General features: G+C 39.9%; 1 protein-coding gene across 1 annotated transcript in view; it reads right to left on the minus strand.

Annotated features, from left to right (window-relative positions):
* Positions 1-1,772: 1,772 nt before the first annotated feature.
* Positions 1,773-21,966, minus strand: part of PDK3 (pyruvate dehydrogenase kinase 3) — an 84,864-nt gene continuing 64,670 nt past the window's right edge. Inside the window, exons 6-11 of the mRNA XM_065407026.1 lie at positions 19,437-19,514; positions 18,534-18,610; positions 16,761-16,862; positions 16,396-16,506; positions 5,220-5,333; positions 1,773-3,096 (exon numbers count right to left, since the gene is read on the minus strand). Coding sequence (XP_065263098.1) covers positions 2,953-3,096; positions 5,220-5,333; positions 16,396-16,506; positions 16,761-16,862; positions 18,534-18,610; positions 19,437-19,514 — 626 coding nt within the window. The 3' untranslated portion in view covers positions 1,773-2,952. The remainder of the gene's footprint in view (positions 3,097-5,219; positions 5,334-16,395; positions 16,507-16,760; positions 16,863-18,533; positions 18,611-19,436; positions 19,515-21,966) is intronic.

The raw sequence follows: 21,966 nt of genomic DNA on the forward strand, positions 1-21,966 counted from the left end.
AGGGACGTTAGTCCCAGCTGGGGCTGGAGGGGGGTGGGGTAGGAGGAGGCCGGAGACAGAGTTTCCCTTCCCTGCATGAAGCAGCCAGGGCTGGGTCAGATCAAGCCCCAGAAACTTCCCCTGGCTACAGGAAGCTCCTCACCATGGGGGATGTGTGTGTGTGTTTCTGGGTGCAGGGGGGTGGTGAGGCTCGGGGGGTTCCAAGGATGAGAAGAAAACAGAGGAATTAGGGGTGCCTGGTGGAAAGAGGACAGAGTAGAATCTGCTCTCATCTCCCCTCTCTGAACTATCAGGACATGCAGAGGATTCAACGAATAAATTGCTAATTGCAGCCATTTCAGAGGACATGAGTTTTCAAGTATGTAATAGGATGTGAAGAAAATGTACACGACACCAACTCCTCTTCCCTAGAGTAGTAAGGAGCATCTGGTGGCCAATCTGCAAGTGACAGAAACTTTCTTTGCTTAAGGAGGACCAAAGCATTCATCCTATTCAGTAGTCAGATTAGCCTTGAATACCAAACAAATTGTTTTAGTTAAAGTAGTGACTCAGCAATTATGGTAACACTTGCCCTTCATATCTTCACTTCTCATTCACTGGCTTCTGTATTTATTTTCTTAATGTACTTCTGCTACACAAAAGGGAATTTCTGCTTAACATTCCTCTGCATGGACTATTTTATTCATTTTCATTTATAAACCACCAGTCAGCCAAAATTTCCCCAAACAGAAGCAGTCTAGACCTAAAAATCACTCAATGCGTCATAACATGACTTTTTCCTAATAACTGCAAAAATTTTACACTTTTCATACATATATTCCGTTCTTTGAAGTTCGTAGTCAATTATATTTTCAAGCAAATTTTACATTTTGCCACTTCTTGTATAATCAGTTTCACAGTCTCCCCATAAGACCAGTTTTCATCTATTTTTGGGGGGAGTCTTTCAAACAGCAACAAGGATACAACTTAAAAAGAAGGAGATTGTAAAAGTACAAAAGATGGCAGGAACAGATTTTTTTTCCCCCCAAAGTGACTAGATTTCTGGTCTAATGTGTCCTTTAAAATTAAGGCTCTAGCCATTTAAAGTATTCTTCAGTGACTACACTGATTTTTCCACAGTGACAGATGGACCACCTGGCTGTAGCATGTGAATGGCAGCTTTCTCTCTCTTTAGTGGTGTCTGCAACCATGGGGGATTATTGTTTAACATTGGCCCTCAATCCTGCACACAATTTTACAGGTGGTTAACTTCCATACAAGTATGTGGAAGTGTCTGCAGGATCAGGAGTTTATCTTTTCTCAGTTTGTGCATCAAAAAATGGGGTACTGAAAGACTAAATTGCTTACAAGGTGCTTTGAGATTCTTGGGATGAAATGTGCTATGTAAGTGCAAAGTAACATCATTACTCTAACTCAAACTAAGTTTTTTTAAAAAATATCCAGGAAGTTCTCACCTTTTCCTTATTTATCTAACAGACTAATTCTTACAAAATAAATGTTCAGGAGGACAAAGGGACATTTTGCTGAGTTTTAGTAAACAAGTTTTGTCTAGTTAAAATCTTGCAATATCTTTCAAAAAATATCAAAACACCACAGAGATACTGAGGGTACATCTTCAAGTACAGTTGTCATTATAACCCATTCTACCTTTACTCTTGTAGTTAGGATATTACCAGAACGCCTAACCTCTATAGTACACTCTATGGACCCACAATATCAGAGGCAATATTTGGTGGAAACTTGGTATAGTACAGCTTCTTGACATTCATAAGTAACTCTCAACCAATTTTAGAGAATGCTGTTTAATGAATCTCTCTCTCCTTGGAAGAAGTCATCAACTTATCAGCCATTTCCTATTTTTAATTATCCTTCATTGTTTCTATTATGCTCCCAGTTTAATAATATTTAGATCAGTAATGCTTTCCAAAAGCCAAGGTGCAACAACTCTCTCTATATAGTACAAATTCAAATTATCAGACTATTGTCTTTTGCTACATAGATAAATAACTTGGCAAATTATTTACCGTTTTACAACTAATCAGGTTCCAAGTGACCAAAATTCTTAAGGCAAATTCACTTACATGACTGGCTGTCTGGTTTCTCAGTATGCTTTCCCAAAAGCAAAGCAAAAAAGTATCTGACAGGCAAAGAACATCACGTATAAAATTTATTCTCTCACCTCTATATCAATGGGAGTTACTTGCAAGAATGGAGAGAAGCATTGACCCCTTATAATCTTTTCTTAAAATAATTAATGTGATTTATCATTTGGCATTTTGTGCAAATTCAGTAAAACATTAAGGTGCATATTAAGAGGTGAAAGTTGCAATGCCTTACAAGAATATATATTTTTGGATGCACTTGACAAATGGATTTGGGAATATGGGGAAAGCATCAATTTAAAGCTACAGATACCTTCTAAGAACTATGCATCTCTATTGTCACTAGCTATAAGATCTGAAGAGCCCAAAAGGATTTTATATAACAGATGACACTGACTGTGCAATATGAAACTGCAGCGAAGAGTGGATTTTCTAAGCACACATTCAGCTATGTTAGAACTTGTCTGGTACATAATATTGCTATGTCAGATGCTATTGACTATTAAAGGGATTCTACAGATTTTGCTGATTTTTATTTGTGCATAAAAACTGGCCTTTAAGAAGTAATACCCTTTCACTATACAGTTGTGTACTTAAGTGCAATCTCATTTGTCAATATAAAACCAAACTAACCAAGCATATTTTGGTAAAGTTGTTATAACACCACCCACACCAAAAATGCTTAGTGCTTTTCTTAAGTCTCATACATCACTTTGTTTTTGTAATTTCAGTGCCCTGATAGGACTTTGTATGGAAGTAATTGGCTACTATGGTTCAGAGGATTTTGGAACAAAGCATAGACTTTAAACTGAATGCAGAAGTTGTCTTCGGGAGAGACAAAGGTGGTAAATTATCGATTAGCTTTGTATTTAGATGCATCCCTGGGTTCACTGCTAGGATTGCTCCAGTCATCAGCTTCGGGTGTAGTCTTGTAGTGTCGCCATGCTGACTTATTAAAAACTGGAAGTCTTTCAAATGATTCACTTGAAAGAGCCTATAAAACGAAAGCAATGGTAAGAGATTATTGTACGTTTCTCAGCAACAAAGTGGTAGACATGATAACAGACTCTTTGTGAACACTAACTTCTGCATTCAACAAAAGTTTCAACTATTTACATGTCCCCCACACATGGTATTTTAGAAGCCACTTTGACTATGCTTATGGTGACTCAGTTCAAAATGGGTTGACCATATTGCAATAAAAATCCATGAAAAAAATCCATTTTGAAATGCTCCCCGTCTCCATGGGAATGGTGGCTACAAAGAGAATAAAAAGAAAGCGGCTAAAAGAAAAAAGTTTTAGGGGGCCCTTTAGTTGGTTTTTTTAGAACTATTTTGGCAGGTCCATTCCCCTAGATCAGTGAGTCTCAACCTTTCCAGAGGTCTGATTTGTCTTGCGTACCCCCAAGTTTCACCTCACTTAAAAACTACCTGCTTGCAAAATCAGACATAAAAATACAAAAATGTCACAGCACACTATTACTGCTTACTTTCTCATTTTTACCATATAATTATAAAATAAATCATTTAGAATATAAATACTGTACTTACATTTCAGTGTATAGTATATAGAGCAGTATAAACAAGTCATTGTCTGTATGAAATTTTAGTTTGTACCTACTTCACTAGTGCTTTTTATGTTGCCTGTTGTTAAACTAGGCAAATATCGAGATGACTTGATGTACCCCCTGGAAGACCCCAGCGTAGCCCGAGGGGTACATGTACCCCTGGTTGAGAGCCACTGCCCTAGATCTAACATGATTAATCTGAATCTAGAACTGAAGCCAGCTGGCTTGACGCAATCCAGGCAAGACTGAGATAGTGTTGGTGGGTCATGGGGAAGCAGCTGGAAGAGATGGTAGAATTCAAAGAGGGACCACAACTGTGAGTTGTAACACCAGTGCACAACTTGGGGTTTCTGTTAGATCCTGGGCTGCTCCTGGATGCAAAGGTAACAGTTTTTTTCTATTTATTGCATTTTCCTGGGCTGGTGAGTAAGCCCACCAACATTCACCTTCTCTCTCCAGTTAGGACCTTGCCACACTTATCCATACCTTTGTCAAACCAAGATTAGATTATTGTAATGCACTCGACGTGGGGTTACACTTTGGTACCATTCAGAAGATGAAGCCATTGGAGAATTACTTATTCAGTGCTTACTCAGTGCAGCTGCACAGACTAGCACTATGTGACATGCACTGGCTTGAAATAAGCTTCTGGGTTGGATTCAAGCAGTTGGCTTTAAATGCCCTGATTTATTTGCGACCTGGTTACCTGAGTGATGCCTCTCCCCCCAGGATATGCTGCTACAGTTGAGCTCAGCAGACACACTCGAGAGGGAACTCCCTTAATATAAGAGAGAGGGAGCGGCTGGCAGAACCTTCGCCATGAGAGTGTCTCTATTTTGTGATGATCTAGTCTGACCTCCTGTATAACACAGGCCACAAAACTTCCCCACAATAGTTCCTACAGCTTATCTTTTAGAAAAACATCCAATCCTGATTTAAAACTTGCCAGTGATGGAGAATCAATCCTTGGTAAATTCCAAACAATAATTATCTAACCTTCATTGGCTAGGGGCAAAGCTCGTTCTAAAGGGGTGAGCCCCAAAGATGGGAGAAGTAAAAGTGAAGACTGAGAGGAGGAGAAAAAAAAGAATAGAAATGGAACATTTTAATCTGTATCATTCTTCTACACTCCAATGTGCACTTCATTCCTGCTCTCCCAATTTAATTGTGGTCACAAGTGTCAGAAACCAAAAGAACAAAAGTATTAACAAAAGTTGCCTGCCATCACACCAGGGTCTTGGGTATCTCATCACTTAATATGGATCAAAATCAAAATATGGAACAAAGACCCAACATTAAGGGATAAAAAAATACTGGAAACAAGCTAATTCAATATCAAAGCCTGTGGTCAAAAATGCTACATTTATTCTTCAGTTTTTAGATTCTGTATGTCTGATTTAAATAAAGTACAATAATACAAGTTAAAAAAACTGTACATATACACTGGAAACAAATTTAAGTGTGAAATGAGGAACAGTTGACTGTTCTGTCTGACAAGAGAATTAATTACTGAGAGCTTTACTATCTTATGATGGAATCAAGTTGTTACCTTCAAATAAATTACAGCATCTGTACCCACGCCTTCCATTGAATAGAGCTTGAGATCTCCTTGAAAGTATCTAGCATAAAGACGAGAGATTGGCAAACCATACCCAAATCCAGCCTACAAAACAAAACAAAAATTTGTGGTGAGGAAGTTAAAAATCAATACACTGTATGAGCTATAATTATTTATCAAAACGAAGTTAAAGAAAGCTAATTACCCTATTTGCATCAATTTGCCCTTCAGACTTTCTTTTGTTCCTCAGCCTATATAACATATTGCAGCCTTCTTTCTGCCTATACAAGATTTACTCGCTTAAATATTAAAGAGAAAAATCACCACCAGCTGTATACATTTTGGCAACATACAAAAATAAGGACCAAATCGGATTAGAGGCTTTAGTAGACTAGCTCGTGCATGTGGTTACTTTCCCAAGAATACAGCTAATTTAGCAGCACAAACAGTAAGCAGTCCCTACCAAACAAGAGAGGGTGATGCTCTGTACAGCTCTCTCATGAGATAGCTTGTGCTGCAATATTCCATTCATTGGTGGTGGTACTGAGTAGCTGACAGCAGTTTATTATCTTGGAATAGAATGTGGAAAAAGCAAGACACAGCCCTGCATACTTCAGCTGATCTAGCAATGTAGACCAATGACTGTTGATGGCATGTTGCAACATGCTGCAATGGAGGACAGACGGGAGGTGTAGGGAAAGTAATGACTCCAACTTTATTAATAATATACAAAATAGTAATAGGCAGATAGTCCTTGCTATGGTTACCCATCATCAAAAAAAATCATGCTGCAGCATAGTAGCCCTTCTGTTGAACATTAAGGCCTCATACTGGCAGTCTTCTCTTTCACTGCAGATAGTTTTTACCTACAGATCCAAGCTTTCACTCTGTGACAGAGTGCAGAGAGTACCAGGTGAGCTTGCACACTCTGATCACTCAGTTCCCGCAGAAAAGGATGATTAGATAATGAACTTAAATTACCCCACTCAGGAGTGTGTGTGGGGGGGGGGGGAGGGAGGATGGGTGGGCTGAAGAGCCAACTGGCCCATCAGCTCACGACTGATAAGAAGGGCACAGGAAAGCAGCGAGGGGGAGAGAGGATCAGGGCTAGCTGAGCCCAGTCTCATGGAGATCTCAGAGAAAAAAGACCTCAGCTCCTCTCAGGCCCTGGGGGAAGGGCCAAAAGCACAGGGTACACTGCAAATAGTACTGCTGAAAGAGACTGTAAATGAATGGCACAGTTGGATAAACAACTAAGGGAGTCTAAGCAGGTTTCTGTGATGCAAAAAGACAGGAGCGGAGCATGCCCTGTTTCAGCCCCCCACAACGTGTGCCCAGCTGAGACAGAGAATCACAATACTTGTTATTTGTTTGAATCCCCCTATATTGGAAAGGACTTTCCAAAGCAAGAAAGATAGGCTGCAATAAACATAAAGTGTTTGAAAACTATGCTCTTACAAAGCAATGAACAACAAAATGCTGCCAAAAAAGTCTGAACTACAGCAAAACAACAAGAAAGGCAAACCAGAAGCACAGGAAAAGGACCAAAATGCTCATTTAACATTCAGTCATTTATATAATCTAGTCCTTGTGAAGAATCACATCCCACAAACGTGAACAAGCAAATGGCTGCTCCAGCTTCTTGGCTAACTAACTCACTGACTAGAGGAATCACTCACCTCTGTGGCTCCCTAGCAAGTCCACGCACTGTTTGGGGGGCAGTAATGATGAACAGAGCTGTTGTAAGAAACCATGTACGGGAATTCTAGTACCACCAATATCCAGTAACATGTTGCATAGTAAGGCTGTTAATGTGTCATCTTGACAGACTTCAGAGAAAAGTTACTAATAAGGTTAGTGTTAATAACCCTGGCTTGAGCCAGGCACTATGTACGTGAGTTGCTGTGCTAACTTCCTCACATAGCTCTGCCAAAGAACTTCAGCCCTGACCTTTTACAGAAAATCAACAATGGTACAAGCATCACATTGCGTACAAACTGCATTATTATAATTTTGCTCTGTCTTCTCCTCTTCATCTCCTTCATTTAGGACCTTAATTATAAAAGTAAAGTACATCATACTGTCTTCCTCTTGAGTGATACACTTTCAACTGTATGGAAAAGTAGAATCAAATTGCAATGAGTCACTCACTACACAAGCATATATCTACTGGGGGGACTATACTTATTGCTACGGCCACCATCTTGAAAGCTGAAACTTTCCATCAGTTCAGACCCAAAATCTGCCTCCCAGAAAAGAAGGTAAATATCACGTAAGGTCCTCAAGGAAATAGAGTAATACATGCAATGAACACACACGATATATATGTATATACATCAGGGGTTGGCAACGTTTGGCACGCGACTCGCCAGGGTAAGCACCCTGGCGGGCCGGGCCAGTTTATTTACCTGCTGACGCGCCAGGTTCGGCCGATCGCGACCCCCGCTGGCTGCGGTTCGCTGTCCCGGGCCAATGGGAGTGGCGGGAAGCAGCGCGGGCGAGCGATGTGCTGGCCGCGGCTTCCCGCCGCCCCCATTGGCCCGGGACGGCGAACCGCGGCCAGCGGGGGCCGCGATCGGCCAAACCTGCTGCGTCAGCAGGTAAATAAACTGGCCCGGCCCGCCAGGGTGCTTACCCTGGCGAGCCGCGTGCCAAACGTTGCTGACCCCTGATATACATTAAAATTATTAGTATGTATATTGTGTTACAAACAAAAATGTGTACACAGAGTGGAAGAGTTTCTTGTGAGAGGTGTACCTTATGATTCTTTAGGGCAAGACCTGGGCATTTTATATTTTGGAAAGCCAGGAAACCCCCATTCCAATACAATGTTTCTAGCCTTGGTAGACTGTAAGATATGTGGTGTTAGATCCTTAGCTGGTGTAAAATGGCACAGCTCCACTGAAGTCAACAATGCTACACGGGATTTACATCAGCTGAGGATCAGGCCTGGATTTTAAAATACACAATGGGATGCTATGTTATAAAGGTTTTACCAGCATGAGTTTGGGATGACCTACACAATTAGTGCATGGCTTCAACACTCATGAGTAATACAGCTATTCCAAATTCATATTGATAAAACCTTTATAACCCAGCTCCCATGACATATTCTCTCATGTCATGCAGCTTTATCATTTCTATCTTTACAGACACACATACTACACATACACACTCTTCCAGGGAAGTTGCCTGATTTTTATAGAAGCTAAATGCAGCGACCTGGATTGGTTTACAGCACTGCTCAACTTTTAAGTTGATGGCTATAACAGTAAGTTGGAGGGAAATGGAGGAGAGAAATGGTGAAGATAATTCCTGGAAACATTTGTCATGCTGCTTGTTATATAGTTATTAGTATCTGTGCTTCCACTGTGAAAATAGCTGTTTGTTTACTTGCTCTTTCTTTTAAATTAAAAAACAGCATGCCATAAACTCACTTCTCAAAGACTCCCATTAACACAGGACATACAGGCATATGTATCACTTGGAGACATCTCATTTTAAGAGCACATTTATTTCTTGTGAATCGTTAACAAGGGAAGAATTCTTCCTAGGACAGCAAAAGAATCAATTTCCAAAGAAACGTTTTAAAAAACAACACTCAAATCTTTGCTGGACATAGGACACTAGTTATTTTACTAAAGTTAAAAAGCATGTGGATTGGGAGAGCTAACAGTTGACATGATTCACCCTCAAGAGTTGATCAAGACTAAACAGAACCCACTTCCCCTAAATTTTGGGCACCCCCAGAACACACACTGCCTGTCCCCAGACTCCATCATGGAATCCCATTATCACCCAGTCTTTCTTGTTTCCTGTCCCTTACTTTTGTCCGTGCCATCCCACACCAATTCATTCCTTTATTCTACCTTTCCCTCACATAAGAACACAAGAACGGCCGTACTGGGTCAGACCAAAGGTCCATCTAGCCCAGTATCCTGTCTACCGACAGTGGCCAATGCCAGGTGCCCCAGAGGGAGTGAACCTAACAGGTAATGATCAAGTGATCTCTCTCCTGCCATCCATCGCCACCCTCTGACAAACAGAGGCTAGGGACACCATTCCTTACCCATCGTGGCTAATAGCCATTAATGGACTTAACCTCCATGAATTTATCCAGTTCTAGCCTTCACAACCTCCTCAGGTAAGGAGTTCCACAAGTTGACTGTGCCCTGTGTGAAGAAGAACTTCCTTTTATTTGTTTTAAACCTGCTGCCTATTAATTTCATTTGGTGATCCCTAGTTCTTGTATTATGGGAATAAGTAAATAACTTTTCCTTATCTACTTTCTCCACATCACTCATAATTTTATATACCTCTATCATATCCCCCCTTAGTCTCCTCTTTTCCAAGCTGAAAAGTACTAGCCTCTTTAATCTCTCCTCATATGGGACCCTTTCCAAACCCCTAATCATTTTAGTTGCCCTTCTCTGAACCTTTTCTAGTGCCAGTATATCTTTTTTGAGATGAGGAGACCACATCTGTACACAGTATTCAAGATGTGGGCGTACCATCGATTTATATAAGGGCAATAATATATTCTCCGTCTTATTCTCTATCCCCTTTTTAATGATTACTAACATCCTGTTTGCTTTTTTGACCGCCTCTGCACACTGCGTGGACATCTTCAGAGAACTATCCACGATGACTCCAAGATCTTTTTCCTGATTTGTTGTAGCTAAATTAGCCCCCATCATATTGTATGTATAGTTGGGGTTATTTTTTCCAATGTGCATTACTTTACATTTATCCACATTAAATTTCATTTGCCATTTTGTTGCCCAATCACCTAGTTTTGTGAGATCTTTTTGAAGTTCTTCAGTCTGCTTTGGTCTTAACTATCTTGAGCAGTTTAGTAGCATCTGCAAACTTTGCCACCTCACTTTTTACACCCCTTTCTCCAGATCATTTATGAATAAGTTGAATAGGATTGGTCCTAGGACTGACCCTTGGGGAACACCACTAGTTACCCCTCTCCATTCTGAGAATTTACCATTAATTCCTACCCTTTGTTCCCTGTCTTTTAACCAGCTCTCAATCAATGAAAGGACCTTCCCTTTTATCCCATGACAACTTAATTTACCTAAGAGCCTTTGGTGAGGGACCTTGTCAAAGGCTTTCTGGAAATCTAAATACACTATGTCCACTGGATCCCCCTTGTCCACATGTTTGTTGACCCCTTCAAAGAACTCTAATAGATTAGTAAGACACTATTTCCCTTTACAGAAATCATGTTGACTTTTGCCCAACAATTTATGTTCTTCTATGTGTCTGACAATTTTATTGTTTCGACTAATTTGCCTGGTGCCGATGTTAGACTTACCCATCTGTAATTGCCGAGATCACCTCTAGAGCCCTTTATAAATATTGGTGTTACATTAGCTATCTTCCAGTCGTTGGGTACAGAAGCCGATTTAAAGGACAGGTTACAAACCCTAGTTAATAGTTCCGCAATTTCACATTTGAGTTCTTTCAGAACTCTTGGGTGAATGCCATCTGGTCCCGGTGACTTGTTAATGTTAAGTTTATCAATTAATTCCAAAACCTCCTCTAGTGACACTTCAATCTGCGACAGTTCCTCAGATTTGTAACCTACAAAAGCCGGCTCAGGTTTGGGAATCTCCCTAACATCCTCAGCCGTGAAGACTGAAGCAAAGAATTTGTTTAGTTTCTCCGCAATGACTCTATCGTCTTTAAGCGCTCCTTTTGTATCTCGATCATCGAGGGGCCCCACTGGTTGTTTAGCAGGCTTCCTGCTTCTGATGTACTTAAAAAACATTTTATTATCTTTTGAGTTTTTGGCTAGCCGTTCTTCAAACTCCTCTTTGGCTTTTCTTATTACATTTTTACACTTAATTTGGCAGTGTTTATGCTCCTTTCTATTTACCTCACTAGGATTTGACTTCCACTTTTTAAAGGAAGTCTCTCTCTCACTGCTTCTTTTACATGGTTAAGCCAAGCCACAGTGGCTCTTTTTAGTTCTTTTACTGTGTTTCTTAATTTGGGGTATACATTTAAGATGGGCCTCTATTGTGGTGCCTTTAAAAAGTGCCCACGCAGCTTGCAGGGATTCCACTTTAGTCACTGTACCTTTTAATTTCTGTTTAACTAACCCCCTCGTTTTTGCATAGTTCCCCTTTTTGAAATTAAATGCCACAGTGTTGGGCTGTTGAGATGTTCTTCCCACCACAGGGATGTTAAATGTTGTTATAGTATGGTCACTATTTCCAAGCGGTCCTGTTATAGTTACCTCTTGGACCAGCTCCTGCGCTCCACTCAGGACTAAATCTAGAGTTGCCTCTCCCCTTGTGGGTTCCCGTACCAGCTGCTCCAAGAAGCAGTCATTTAAAGTATCGAGAAATTTTGTCTCTGCATTTCATCCTGAGGTGACATGTTCCCAGTCAATATGGGGATAATTGAAATCTCCCACTATTATTGAGTTTTTAATTTTGATAGCCCCTCTAATTTCCCTTAGCATTTCATCATCACTATCACTGTCCTGGTCAGGTGGTCGATAATAGATCCCTAATGTTATATTCTTATTAGAGCATGAAATTACTATCCATAGAGATTCTATGGAACATGTGGATTCACTTAAGATTTTTACTTCATTTGATTCTACATTTTCTTTCACATATAGTGCCATTCCCCCCCCCCCTCCCGCATGACCTGTTCTGTCCTTCTGATATATTTTGTACCCCGAAATGATTGTCTCCCATTGATTGTCCTCAGTCCACCAGGTTTCTATGATACCTATTATATCAATATCCTCCTTTATCACGAGGCACTCTAGTTCACCCATCTTATTATTTAGACTTCTAGCATTTGTGTATAAGCACTTTAAAAACTTATCACTGTTTATTTGTCTGCCCTTTTCTGATGTGTCCGATTCTTTATGTGAATGTTTATCATCTGATCTGGCCCTTACATTATCCTTCTCCATCCTCTGTTCCTGACTATAACCTGGAGAATCTCTATCAATAGACTCTCCCCTAAGAGAAGTCTCTGTCCGATCCACATGCTCCTCTGCAGCAGTCAGCTTTCCCCCCATCTCCTAGTTTAAAAACTGCTCTACAACCTTTTTAATGTTAAGTGCCAATAGTCTGGTTCCACTTTGGTTTAGGTGGAGCCCATCCTTCCTGTATAGGCTCCCTCTACCCCAAAAGCTTCCCCAAATATTCTCCAGCTCACTCTTCGGAAAGCAGACTTCCTATTTTTCATGCAGTGTTTTGGTGGACACCTTGAAGGCCACAAGGTTCAGATTCCAGGGATCTTATTTTAACATGACCCTGTTCTCTCAAGTAAAAGTACGCCAACTAACACACATTAATTGCTGTGTCAGGGCTGTCCTTGCTCTAGGACACAGAATACAGGCAATGGGGGCAAAACTCTGGTCTTTGAGAAAACAAGCTTTCTAACACCAATCTTTCATCACGCATTAGACTGTGCAGCAGATACATGGGAAATGTATTCCACGCTGTATTAAACATGCTCTATTAGCATATCTATTAGATCTAAATTAAAGCACATTTTCCCCACTATAAATAGTTACCTTGTATATATCAAGCAGATTTTAAATGTGTGACTTAAACCGTTCTCGTAAAGATTTAACTGTCATTAAACGTAAGTGTTAATGGACTCAATTGTTGTTTGTCAATTACAAATACATAGATCCCAAGACCTTGTCAGGATCAGAATGCTGGTAGCACCAATGCTAGCCCAGAGGGGGCCCTAAGCAGGAATATTTTTGGAGCCTCCCCCACACAACACATACTAATAATTAATGGGGGTAGCGGGAGGCCCTAAGCAATTGCTTAGTTTTTGCTGATGCCTACCACCAGGACTGGCTGCCATGGTAACAAGGTTTCTCCACTGACCTAATTTTGTAGCAGAAGTTATTGAAATAGAAGGAACATTCATCAATGAACAAAAACCAAAATCAATGTAACATTTCATACATTGTGTATGGGCTCGGTTAAAAAAATGGGAGAGAAAGTTAAAACAGAAAACTAAAAGTAATCATTTTACATTATACGACAAGTTCTGATATATGTTACATAAACTAAAATAAGTATCATACAATCATTTGAAGTATAGACCTTCCTTCCTATGCGGGAGTGATGGGTCTTTATTGAGTTAAGTTTTATGGTCTCTGATATTCAGTCATGTAAAAACATCTTCCTACGGTATAGCTGGGCTGAATGATTCAATTTAAACAGGAAATTCTTTCCTATATTATCCTGAACGATCTGATTTTGTGGCCAAAAAACTGAGCAGTTGACCATATCATCTCCCTCAACAATGGAATCAGCAATAGGTCTTATATCTCTCAACTCCTGCATTGGATGAAACAGGATGGTGAGCCTCGCTTTGGAAATCCTCTCCACTCTATTTAGATATCTGTGCTGTAGGTTCTCATTACTCTTGATATTTCCTTCTGAACTCACATGGGCCATGTAGTGATAGAACTCAGTGACTTCTCTCTCTCTCTCTCTCTCTCTCAATATTTGGTCCACTACCATAGGCGGCAGAAGTCAGACTTCCAGGGCAATAATTGCCAGGATCACTTTTCTTTCCTTCTTTCAATTGCTCATATGGGCAGAAGAGGTAAATGATGCCCGAAGATGGAGTAGAGTAGAAGAAAACTGAAGTATAAATGCTATAGAACAGATGTAGCCAAATTGCGGCTCGTGAGCCTCTTTTACAGTTAAATTGCGGCTCGCGGAGCCCCCCCACATCCCCATTCTCCATCTACCAGACTGGGGGCGGGGACTCAGGGCTTCTGCCCAGCGTCAGGATGGTGGGCCTCGGGGTTTCAGCCCCGTGGAAGGTGCGTGCTGGGCCTAAGGGCTTCTGCCCTGTTGGGGGGGAAAGCTCGGGGTTGGAGCCCCGGCTGGTGCTTCAGCCTCATGGGGTAGGGGCCCTGGCCGACACGCCTGGCTCTCAAACATCTGAAGATTATCATATGCAGCTTGGACGGTCAGTAAGTTTGGCCACCCCTGCTATAGAATTGCAACTGGCTTGTAGATTAGGAGACAAATAGAAGGTTCCATTCATGGAAAAAAATTGGTATGGGAAAAAATGAAAGTGGAATATAGTATCAATTACAGGCAGACAAATTTTACAGTGGAATTCCTAGAGAGAAAGTGATTTAGAGGGAAGGAGTTCCCACACAGATTGGCAGCACAAGTATAATAGTAACACCTTCCCCACCCCCTGAATTTTGTAGAATCTCAGGGGAAATAGAAGATGACAACTGGATAAGCAAAAGCCCCAATCCTGCAAGCACTGATGCACATGCTTAGAAATAAGCATGCTTGTCAGTTGTTGCAGGATTGGGTCCCAAGTGAGAAGGTATAGATTAACTGGATGAGAGATTAGATATTAAATGCAATGACTGTATACAGAATTAGGAAAGACAGGAAAGAGGTTTTTAACTGGATTCACAGATGGAAAAGAAGCGACTGAAAATGACACAGGAAATAATTTGCTCATAATTGTCTAGATCTTACAAAGTTTAAAAGAGCAGGAGTTTAGGAAAACCATAAAAGGAGAAATTAAAGTAGTGATGACAAAATGTGATTAAGGAATGAATAAGAGATTTTATCAGATTCATGGTATGGATGAGTTCTAGACAAAGGTGGTGCAGTAAGAAGAGAGATTGGAGTCAAGGAGAACTAAACAATTCCTGATACTGGGAACAAACTTCAGGTTTGAATTAAAGAGACCATTCCACGTTGTTAACTATCCAAGAGGATTTTGTAGAAAAAGAGCACTTCTGTTTTTGAAGCATTTGGTATTAATCTAGAATTTGAAAGAGTCAAAAGCAGCAATAGTTAGAAAGATGGGCTATAGAAAGATGAAAGTGCAAGTCAACAGAGATGTAGATTGGGGTTCATTTGCACTGAAGGAGCATCTGAGACTGAAGCAAACAATGTGATACCCAAAAAGAGAAGCAGATGGTTGAGGTGGAGCCTTGAAGCTCTCCACTCAAATAACCTGAAGGAAAACAGTAATTTTCTCTGTACCAATGAGATTGTTCCATGCCAAAAACATTACGTGTATGAACTAGATTGTAAGCTCTCTGGGGCAGGCATCATATCTTCTTATTTGCTTAGAAACTGCAAAACAAACTAATGGAGTTCACCACCACCACCAAATACCACACAAGAACATGATTGGTAGGAGAGTATTTAAAAGATGAAGAGGAGAGTGCCCAAGATACCATTTTTTACTTGACATACTCAAGGATAAAAACTGCATAAAAAACTGTACAGAACAAACAAGATGAGAAGAGGGGTATCTGTGATTAGAGGCAAGTGTACTGTAGGTCATTAACCAATCCTCTTATTAAATAATGGCAGCCAAGTGGTACACTAGTTAGACCAACTTTTCAATGATCCAATACATACAAAATGTATAAATCCTGTAACAAGGAATCCTACACAACAGAAGGGCCAAATCTGAAAAGTATTCCGCATCCAGCAGCTCCCATTGTTCTTAATGGGAGCTACCAGGTGCTGAACATTTTTGTAAATCTGGCACAGAAGATACTACTGAAGGGGAATAGATTGACAGATGCCACTATTAAAGAGCAAAGACTAAAATGAGTTACCTGGTGACACCACACATTACAAACAAATTTTGATTTCATTTTATTTTTAGAGGACAAAGACTTAAACCTGTATAAAAGTCATTTTTAAAAAATCTGATACAAACTCACTTCCTACTTACGGGCAGTGCTCTGTAAGTACTATAATACTGAAAAAAGTGGCTCAGCTAATTGGCTACTATTTGGTGTATATGCAAAACACTATAGGCTAGTTAATTTAGATACTAAACACCTTTCACATTAATCTGTTTTAAAATGCTGTACTGCAGATAGATATAGTTATTTCCAAGAATATGGTGTTCAGGACACTCAAAGGAAAGTAATTTCCTACTCCAAAGTTAAGTTGCTAAAAATGAATAATAGTGAAGAATCAACAGCGTTTTCTCCTGGTAAGTTTTGCCTACACAGATTTCCTGATGATATCCAATTTCTGTGATAGAAAAACATCAAGAAGTTTTAATGTAGGAAAAAAGATTACTCTAGGAGAGAGACTAGAGGAGTGTAACTGCACTTACATTCTGAAAAAATATTTTACCCTGACCCACAGATGCTTACCAAAGGTGCAGCTCTTGTTGGCTCCAAACTAGGCCTAGGTGCTGTTGAGTACATGTAGTTAAACAGACGATCTATTTTTCTCAGAGGGACACCACCTCCTTGATCACTTATCTACAGAAAAAAGTCAAGGTTTTACTTGAACACTCAATATCTGCTCGGGAACAGAAAGTTCAAGCATCAAATACAGACAAAGGATTATTTAAATTACTTGTAAAAACATTAATGCAAATGGGATGAGTGCCAGAACCTATACAGAGTACATAATTTAGTCCTTGTAAAATTAAAGATAAATTTATCAAAAACATTACTAATGTGAGCATTTCTTTGAAAGTCAGTTCAGCAATTTAAAAATATTATTAGTTTACCTTTATGGATAGATCTTCTTTCCCCAAAGTGACTAATGTTTTAATTGATGGATAGCCTTCTTTCCTACCTTCATGTAATTCCACTGTAGCTCTCATTGAGTTCTAAAGTTAAAACCATATGTTTTAGATTCTGATATATTCTCCACCTCAACTTTACCATAAATACTTTTAGTAACAATGTACAAATCGGATACATTTTCACTGTGTTATTCTGAAAAACTTGTGAATAAAACTGCCCTAAATTTGTATACATGGATACAGAAGAGGGTATACCTGAGTGAACTCAAGATGTACTTGACAGCAAGTCAACTATCAATTTATTACATTTTTATATTGTAATAGTTTACTGTAAGTAACTTAATATTTCTATTGGATACAATGCCATAAAGCACAAAACAATACAGTAGAACCTCGGAGCTATGAACACCAGAGTTACAAACTGACCAGTCAACCACAAATCTCATTTGGAACTGGAAGTACACAATCAGGCATCAGCAGAGACAAAACAAAAACAAAAAAAGAAGCAAATACAGTACAGTACTGTGTTAAATGTAAACTACTAAAAAGATAAAGGGAAAGCAGCATTTTTCTTCTGCATAGTAAAATTTCAAAGCTGTATTAACTCAATGTTCAGTTGTAAACTTTTGAAAGAACAACCGTGTTTTGTTAAGAGTTACCAACATTTCAGAGTTACAAACAACCTCCATTTCCGAGATGTCCGTAACTCTGAGGTTCTACTGTAAAGAAATGTATTTCTACATTAAATATACCAAGACCGCCCACCTCCACAGTACAGAAATTAACACTTGTATTAGTCATATAGATGAAATAAATCACTATACTTTGAAAATGACAAGTGCAAGTATAGTAAAGCCTTGATGTGCCTGACCCACATCAAAACTGTTATGTTGCAGTCATTTAATCAACACAATTTGCACTCACAGTACATCACAAATGTAACACCACTTAAAACTACTACTGTGTGTTTGACTTTTATATAAGTGCATTAATGATATTTTATAGTTTTACAAACACATCTACAGCATCATTCCACAAATTGGCACCAACTCTGTCTTAGAGAAAGTCACATATCATATAGCTCATGACCGGACAGGGGAAAGATAGCAGTCAAGTACATGCATATTAACGGAGAACACAAAAAGAAAAATATATTCTTTGGAAAAACTCCACATTGTTTTCTACTGAATTTATTTGTTTTCTTTAATTTATAACATGTGCCCAATTATGCCTTTTAGGGAACTTGCACATTATTTCACAAAACATACAATTTTTGCAGTTTAATGTCTCTCCTATTCTCTCTGCTTTACAGTTTAACTTGTCAGTTATTCTGAAAATTAGTAAACAATTTTTTAAAAGTTACACCATTCAAAAAGAAAACTGACATCCCTCAAGAGGAAAACTAGCACCCACCCAAATATCCCAGCATTTAAACCATCCAATAAGGCACAAATCCTGAGCAAAATAATAAGGTCTTGTACTGTACCATGAAGGTTAGTGTTAGAAATTTTACCACAAGCTGTTTTGAGTTAACCAAATGCAGAAAAGGGTACAACCATCACTGGAGTGTAAATGAGTGTGAAGTGTGTGCACTAGGGAAGGGCTCAAGGGCTAACTTTCATCACATCACTCCAAACTTTCAAAAACAAAAAATATGAGAACACGAGGAAGATTTTTTTTTGCAAACATTATGGCTGAGAAGAATCTTAACTACAACATGCAATTACAATCAGAGCATTAATAAATCTTGCCTACCTTGAACAACTCAAATAGCATATGAAACAGATGTGAGGGTACATAGACTACTTGAATAGGCTTGTCTGGAGCTTTAGCTAGAAATAAATAAAACTTCAGTTAGCTAAAAAAAAATTTCAACATATGCCCCTTGTGGTATCACAGTTCACTCCATCTACTGTAGTAAGCTGAATTTGGCCTGGTCCACACTAACCCCCCACTTCGGACTAAGGTACGCAAATTCAGCTACGTTAATAACGTAGCTGAATTCGAAGTACCTTAGTCCGAACTTACCACGGGTCCAGATGCTGCAGGCAGGCTCCCCCGTCGATGCCGCGTACTCCGCTCGCTGAGCTGGAGTACTGGCGTCGACGGCGAGCACTTCCGGGATCGATCCCAGAAGATCGATCGCTTACTTCCAGACCTGGAAGTAAGCATAGACGTACCCTAAGTAACAAATAAAGACAACTGTATAACTATGTTCTCTCTCACTTTCCAAACGAGTAATAGTAGAACTTGAAAACATACTTCACAATTAAACACAGAATGCAGTCATATCAGAAGATAAGTAGAATGAGGCCTGGTAATTACCTACACAAGGTAACTCGGAGGAAAGCAAATGCAGCTGCTGGAAGTGATATTTGATTCATCATGCAGCACTTTCCCCTCAGCATCAAGTATTAAACAAATGCTCCGCTATGTTAGGGTGCTCCTACCACTGGCGTCACTTTATTTAACTAATTAACTTCTTTGCTGCCCTAGAAGGGAGAGTAATTAGGAGGGCAAGGAAAGAGACATCTCTTTATATGATCTTTGTAACTCTATTGACTAAACAGCTAGCAATTATACTTGTTCTATTAAACTTATATACCCCCCTCCCCAGTATTTCCTAGAGCACTTAAAATAAAATGAACTTCCTATTACCATTGAATTCTTCAACTTCCAACTCTGGTGCAACCAGATAGTACTGCTCACACAACATCTTAGCTGTTTCATAAGCATCTGTGAAAGAATAAAGCAGCATACTTTATCCCGAATTCTGCATTTATGCAAAAAGGCTAGGAATGTTCATTCACCATCTCAGAATAACAAGGCTGCAAGCAGATATCTTTTTAGGCACTGATTTACAAGTCTGAAATCAGTGTGCATTTTCATGTTATTTTTACTGTATATCTATGTTCCCATCCCCCAAGAAAGGGCACATTATCTTAAAAAAGGATTTACTATTGGAAGTACTGAGTTATATGGGTCGTGCATGTAGAGGCAAACAGTCATCTTGCCTTGGGCCAAAGGGTGGGTTACAAGTTCTGGCAACTCTGGGATGGTTTAAGCAGAGTAGGTGAAAGCAGTTGAGTATAGGCTAGCTGCTGTTAACTAAGCCTGCCCTCAATTGTTTTTTATTTAGAGAAGATACAGTCTGACAGTTTCTCCTACTGTATCCACATGCTGTGTTGCCACACTGCTTCAAATCCTCTGGAAGGATAGAATGTTACACAACATACGTTTGGGGACGTTGGAGCTCAAAGAAGGCACAATCAAGATTGCAGGGTGGGATTGGTGTGTACCATAACCCTGTATTTAAGAGATTTAAGCACAGGTGCAATTTGACATTCTGGAAGGGTACAAGGCACTATAGGCCAACCTTAAATCTGAATTTACGAAGTTTTTAGCCAGTGAACTTCCCTTGTTTTTTGAATAAGTGGAGATAGTGCGGGGCTCATGGTTGCACGGCACCTGTGGTGGGGGAGTACAAAGGCTTCCTGGGAACACCTCACTGCCACTCAACTACCAGTTCTGCTCTCCTCCTGGCCCCTTCGTAACCCCGGTAGGATTGGAGGGACTTGGAGGAAGGAAGGGGGGGCAGTGAGGAGCATACATATCACCTGCAGTCAGCAAAAGGGAGTGGAATGAAGCCCCAAACTTTGTACTCCGATTTGGGGGGCTAGGTTAGAATGAGGGGTCTACGCACAAAACTCTTCAACACAGGAGTATTGCAAAAGTGTTAAGATGCTCATGAATCTCAATGGGATGTTCTCAGATGAATGAGACCAGATGAAGATGAATACGGTCCGATACAATAGCTCTGAGAGGGATTAACTGATGATTTCATCTCAATGAGCGTTCTCCTCCCCAGTCTACCCTAGCTTCTGTTGTGGAATACCAATTTTCAAGGCAACAACACTATGCAAGTGGGTTTTAAAGAAATTTGAATAATAAAGTGAACTCCTTATTGGGGGAGTTGAGGCAGAGCTTATCCGAGGAACCCTTTCCCCAAATGACTCCAAATTCACAGCCAGTAGTATATACCCTTGGCCTTAATATGGCACGGCAATATTATGATAGTTCAGTAGTACCACCATAGGTATGGTTGCACCAGGATTTCCTTTTCAACAGGGGTAAAAAAAAATCCTACAAACATTCTCTTTTGCGTTAGAATATAATTTAAAAATATTTATTGTAGTTTGTGCATTGCTTGATTTTTCTATAGTAGTTTATATTATTTGCGGTTTGTTCTGACTATTTTAAGAAGGGCCAAGCAACTGAATTTTTTTTAATGGCTTACATTTTCTTCAAATCCCTTTGTAATTTTTTCCCCCTGTGGTTATTTACCTTACTTACAGTAACTGTGGTTCTTCGAGATGTGGTCCAACATAATCCTCTCAGTGTACATAGGAATCTTTTGGCCAGCAGCTTCCATTGGCCCATGCTTACACCCTGTGTGTTCTTGCTCCCACTCCCAAGGGCATAAAAGGACAGAGCAGGGCCAACTGCCTTTTACTTCCTTTGCCAAAACAGAATCCAGGTGTTAAAGGATTCCGTACCAGCAGGGAAGGAGGGCGGGTCACAGAATACATATGGACAACACAACTCAAAAAGAACCACAGTTATGCAAGATATCTTTTTTCTTCTTCGAGTGCTTGTCCACACACACACTCTCTCTCTCTCTCCCCACTCCTGGTGACTTTCGAGCAGTAACCTGCTGCTAAGAATTGAATGCTCAGAGTCTATTTGAACAGCGATTGTAATACAGCTCTGCCAAAATGGGCAGCTGCTCTATATGTCTTTACAGGGCAATAGTGTTTAGGGAATGCATGCATAGAACTCCAAGTGGCTGCTCCACGAATTTCAGAAATGAGGACACTTCTGAAAGAAGTGGCAAGAGCCCTTGTGGAGTGAGCTTTAACTTGACCAATAGACTCTAATCTAGCTAACTGGTAACATTTTATAAAATCTGATATCCATTTAGATAATTTTTGGATTATACAGCCTGTCCTGTAATCCCTTCTGCAAAGGCAATAAACAATTTAGATGAGATCCTGAAGGCTTTAGTTCTAGATAGATAGAGAGTGCTCTTAACACATTCAGAGAGTGTAGCTTCACTTTACTGTCACTAGAGTGAAAGAAAAACATGTAAGCGAACAGTTTTGGAGGTCTCAGAGAAACTTTGTCCTTG

This window comes from Emys orbicularis, chromosome 1, assembly GCF_028017835.1.
Source record: "Emys orbicularis isolate rEmyOrb1 chromosome 1, rEmyOrb1.hap1, whole genome shotgun sequence".
Classification (NCBI taxonomy): Eukaryota; Metazoa; Chordata; order Testudines; family Emydidae; genus Emys; species Emys orbicularis.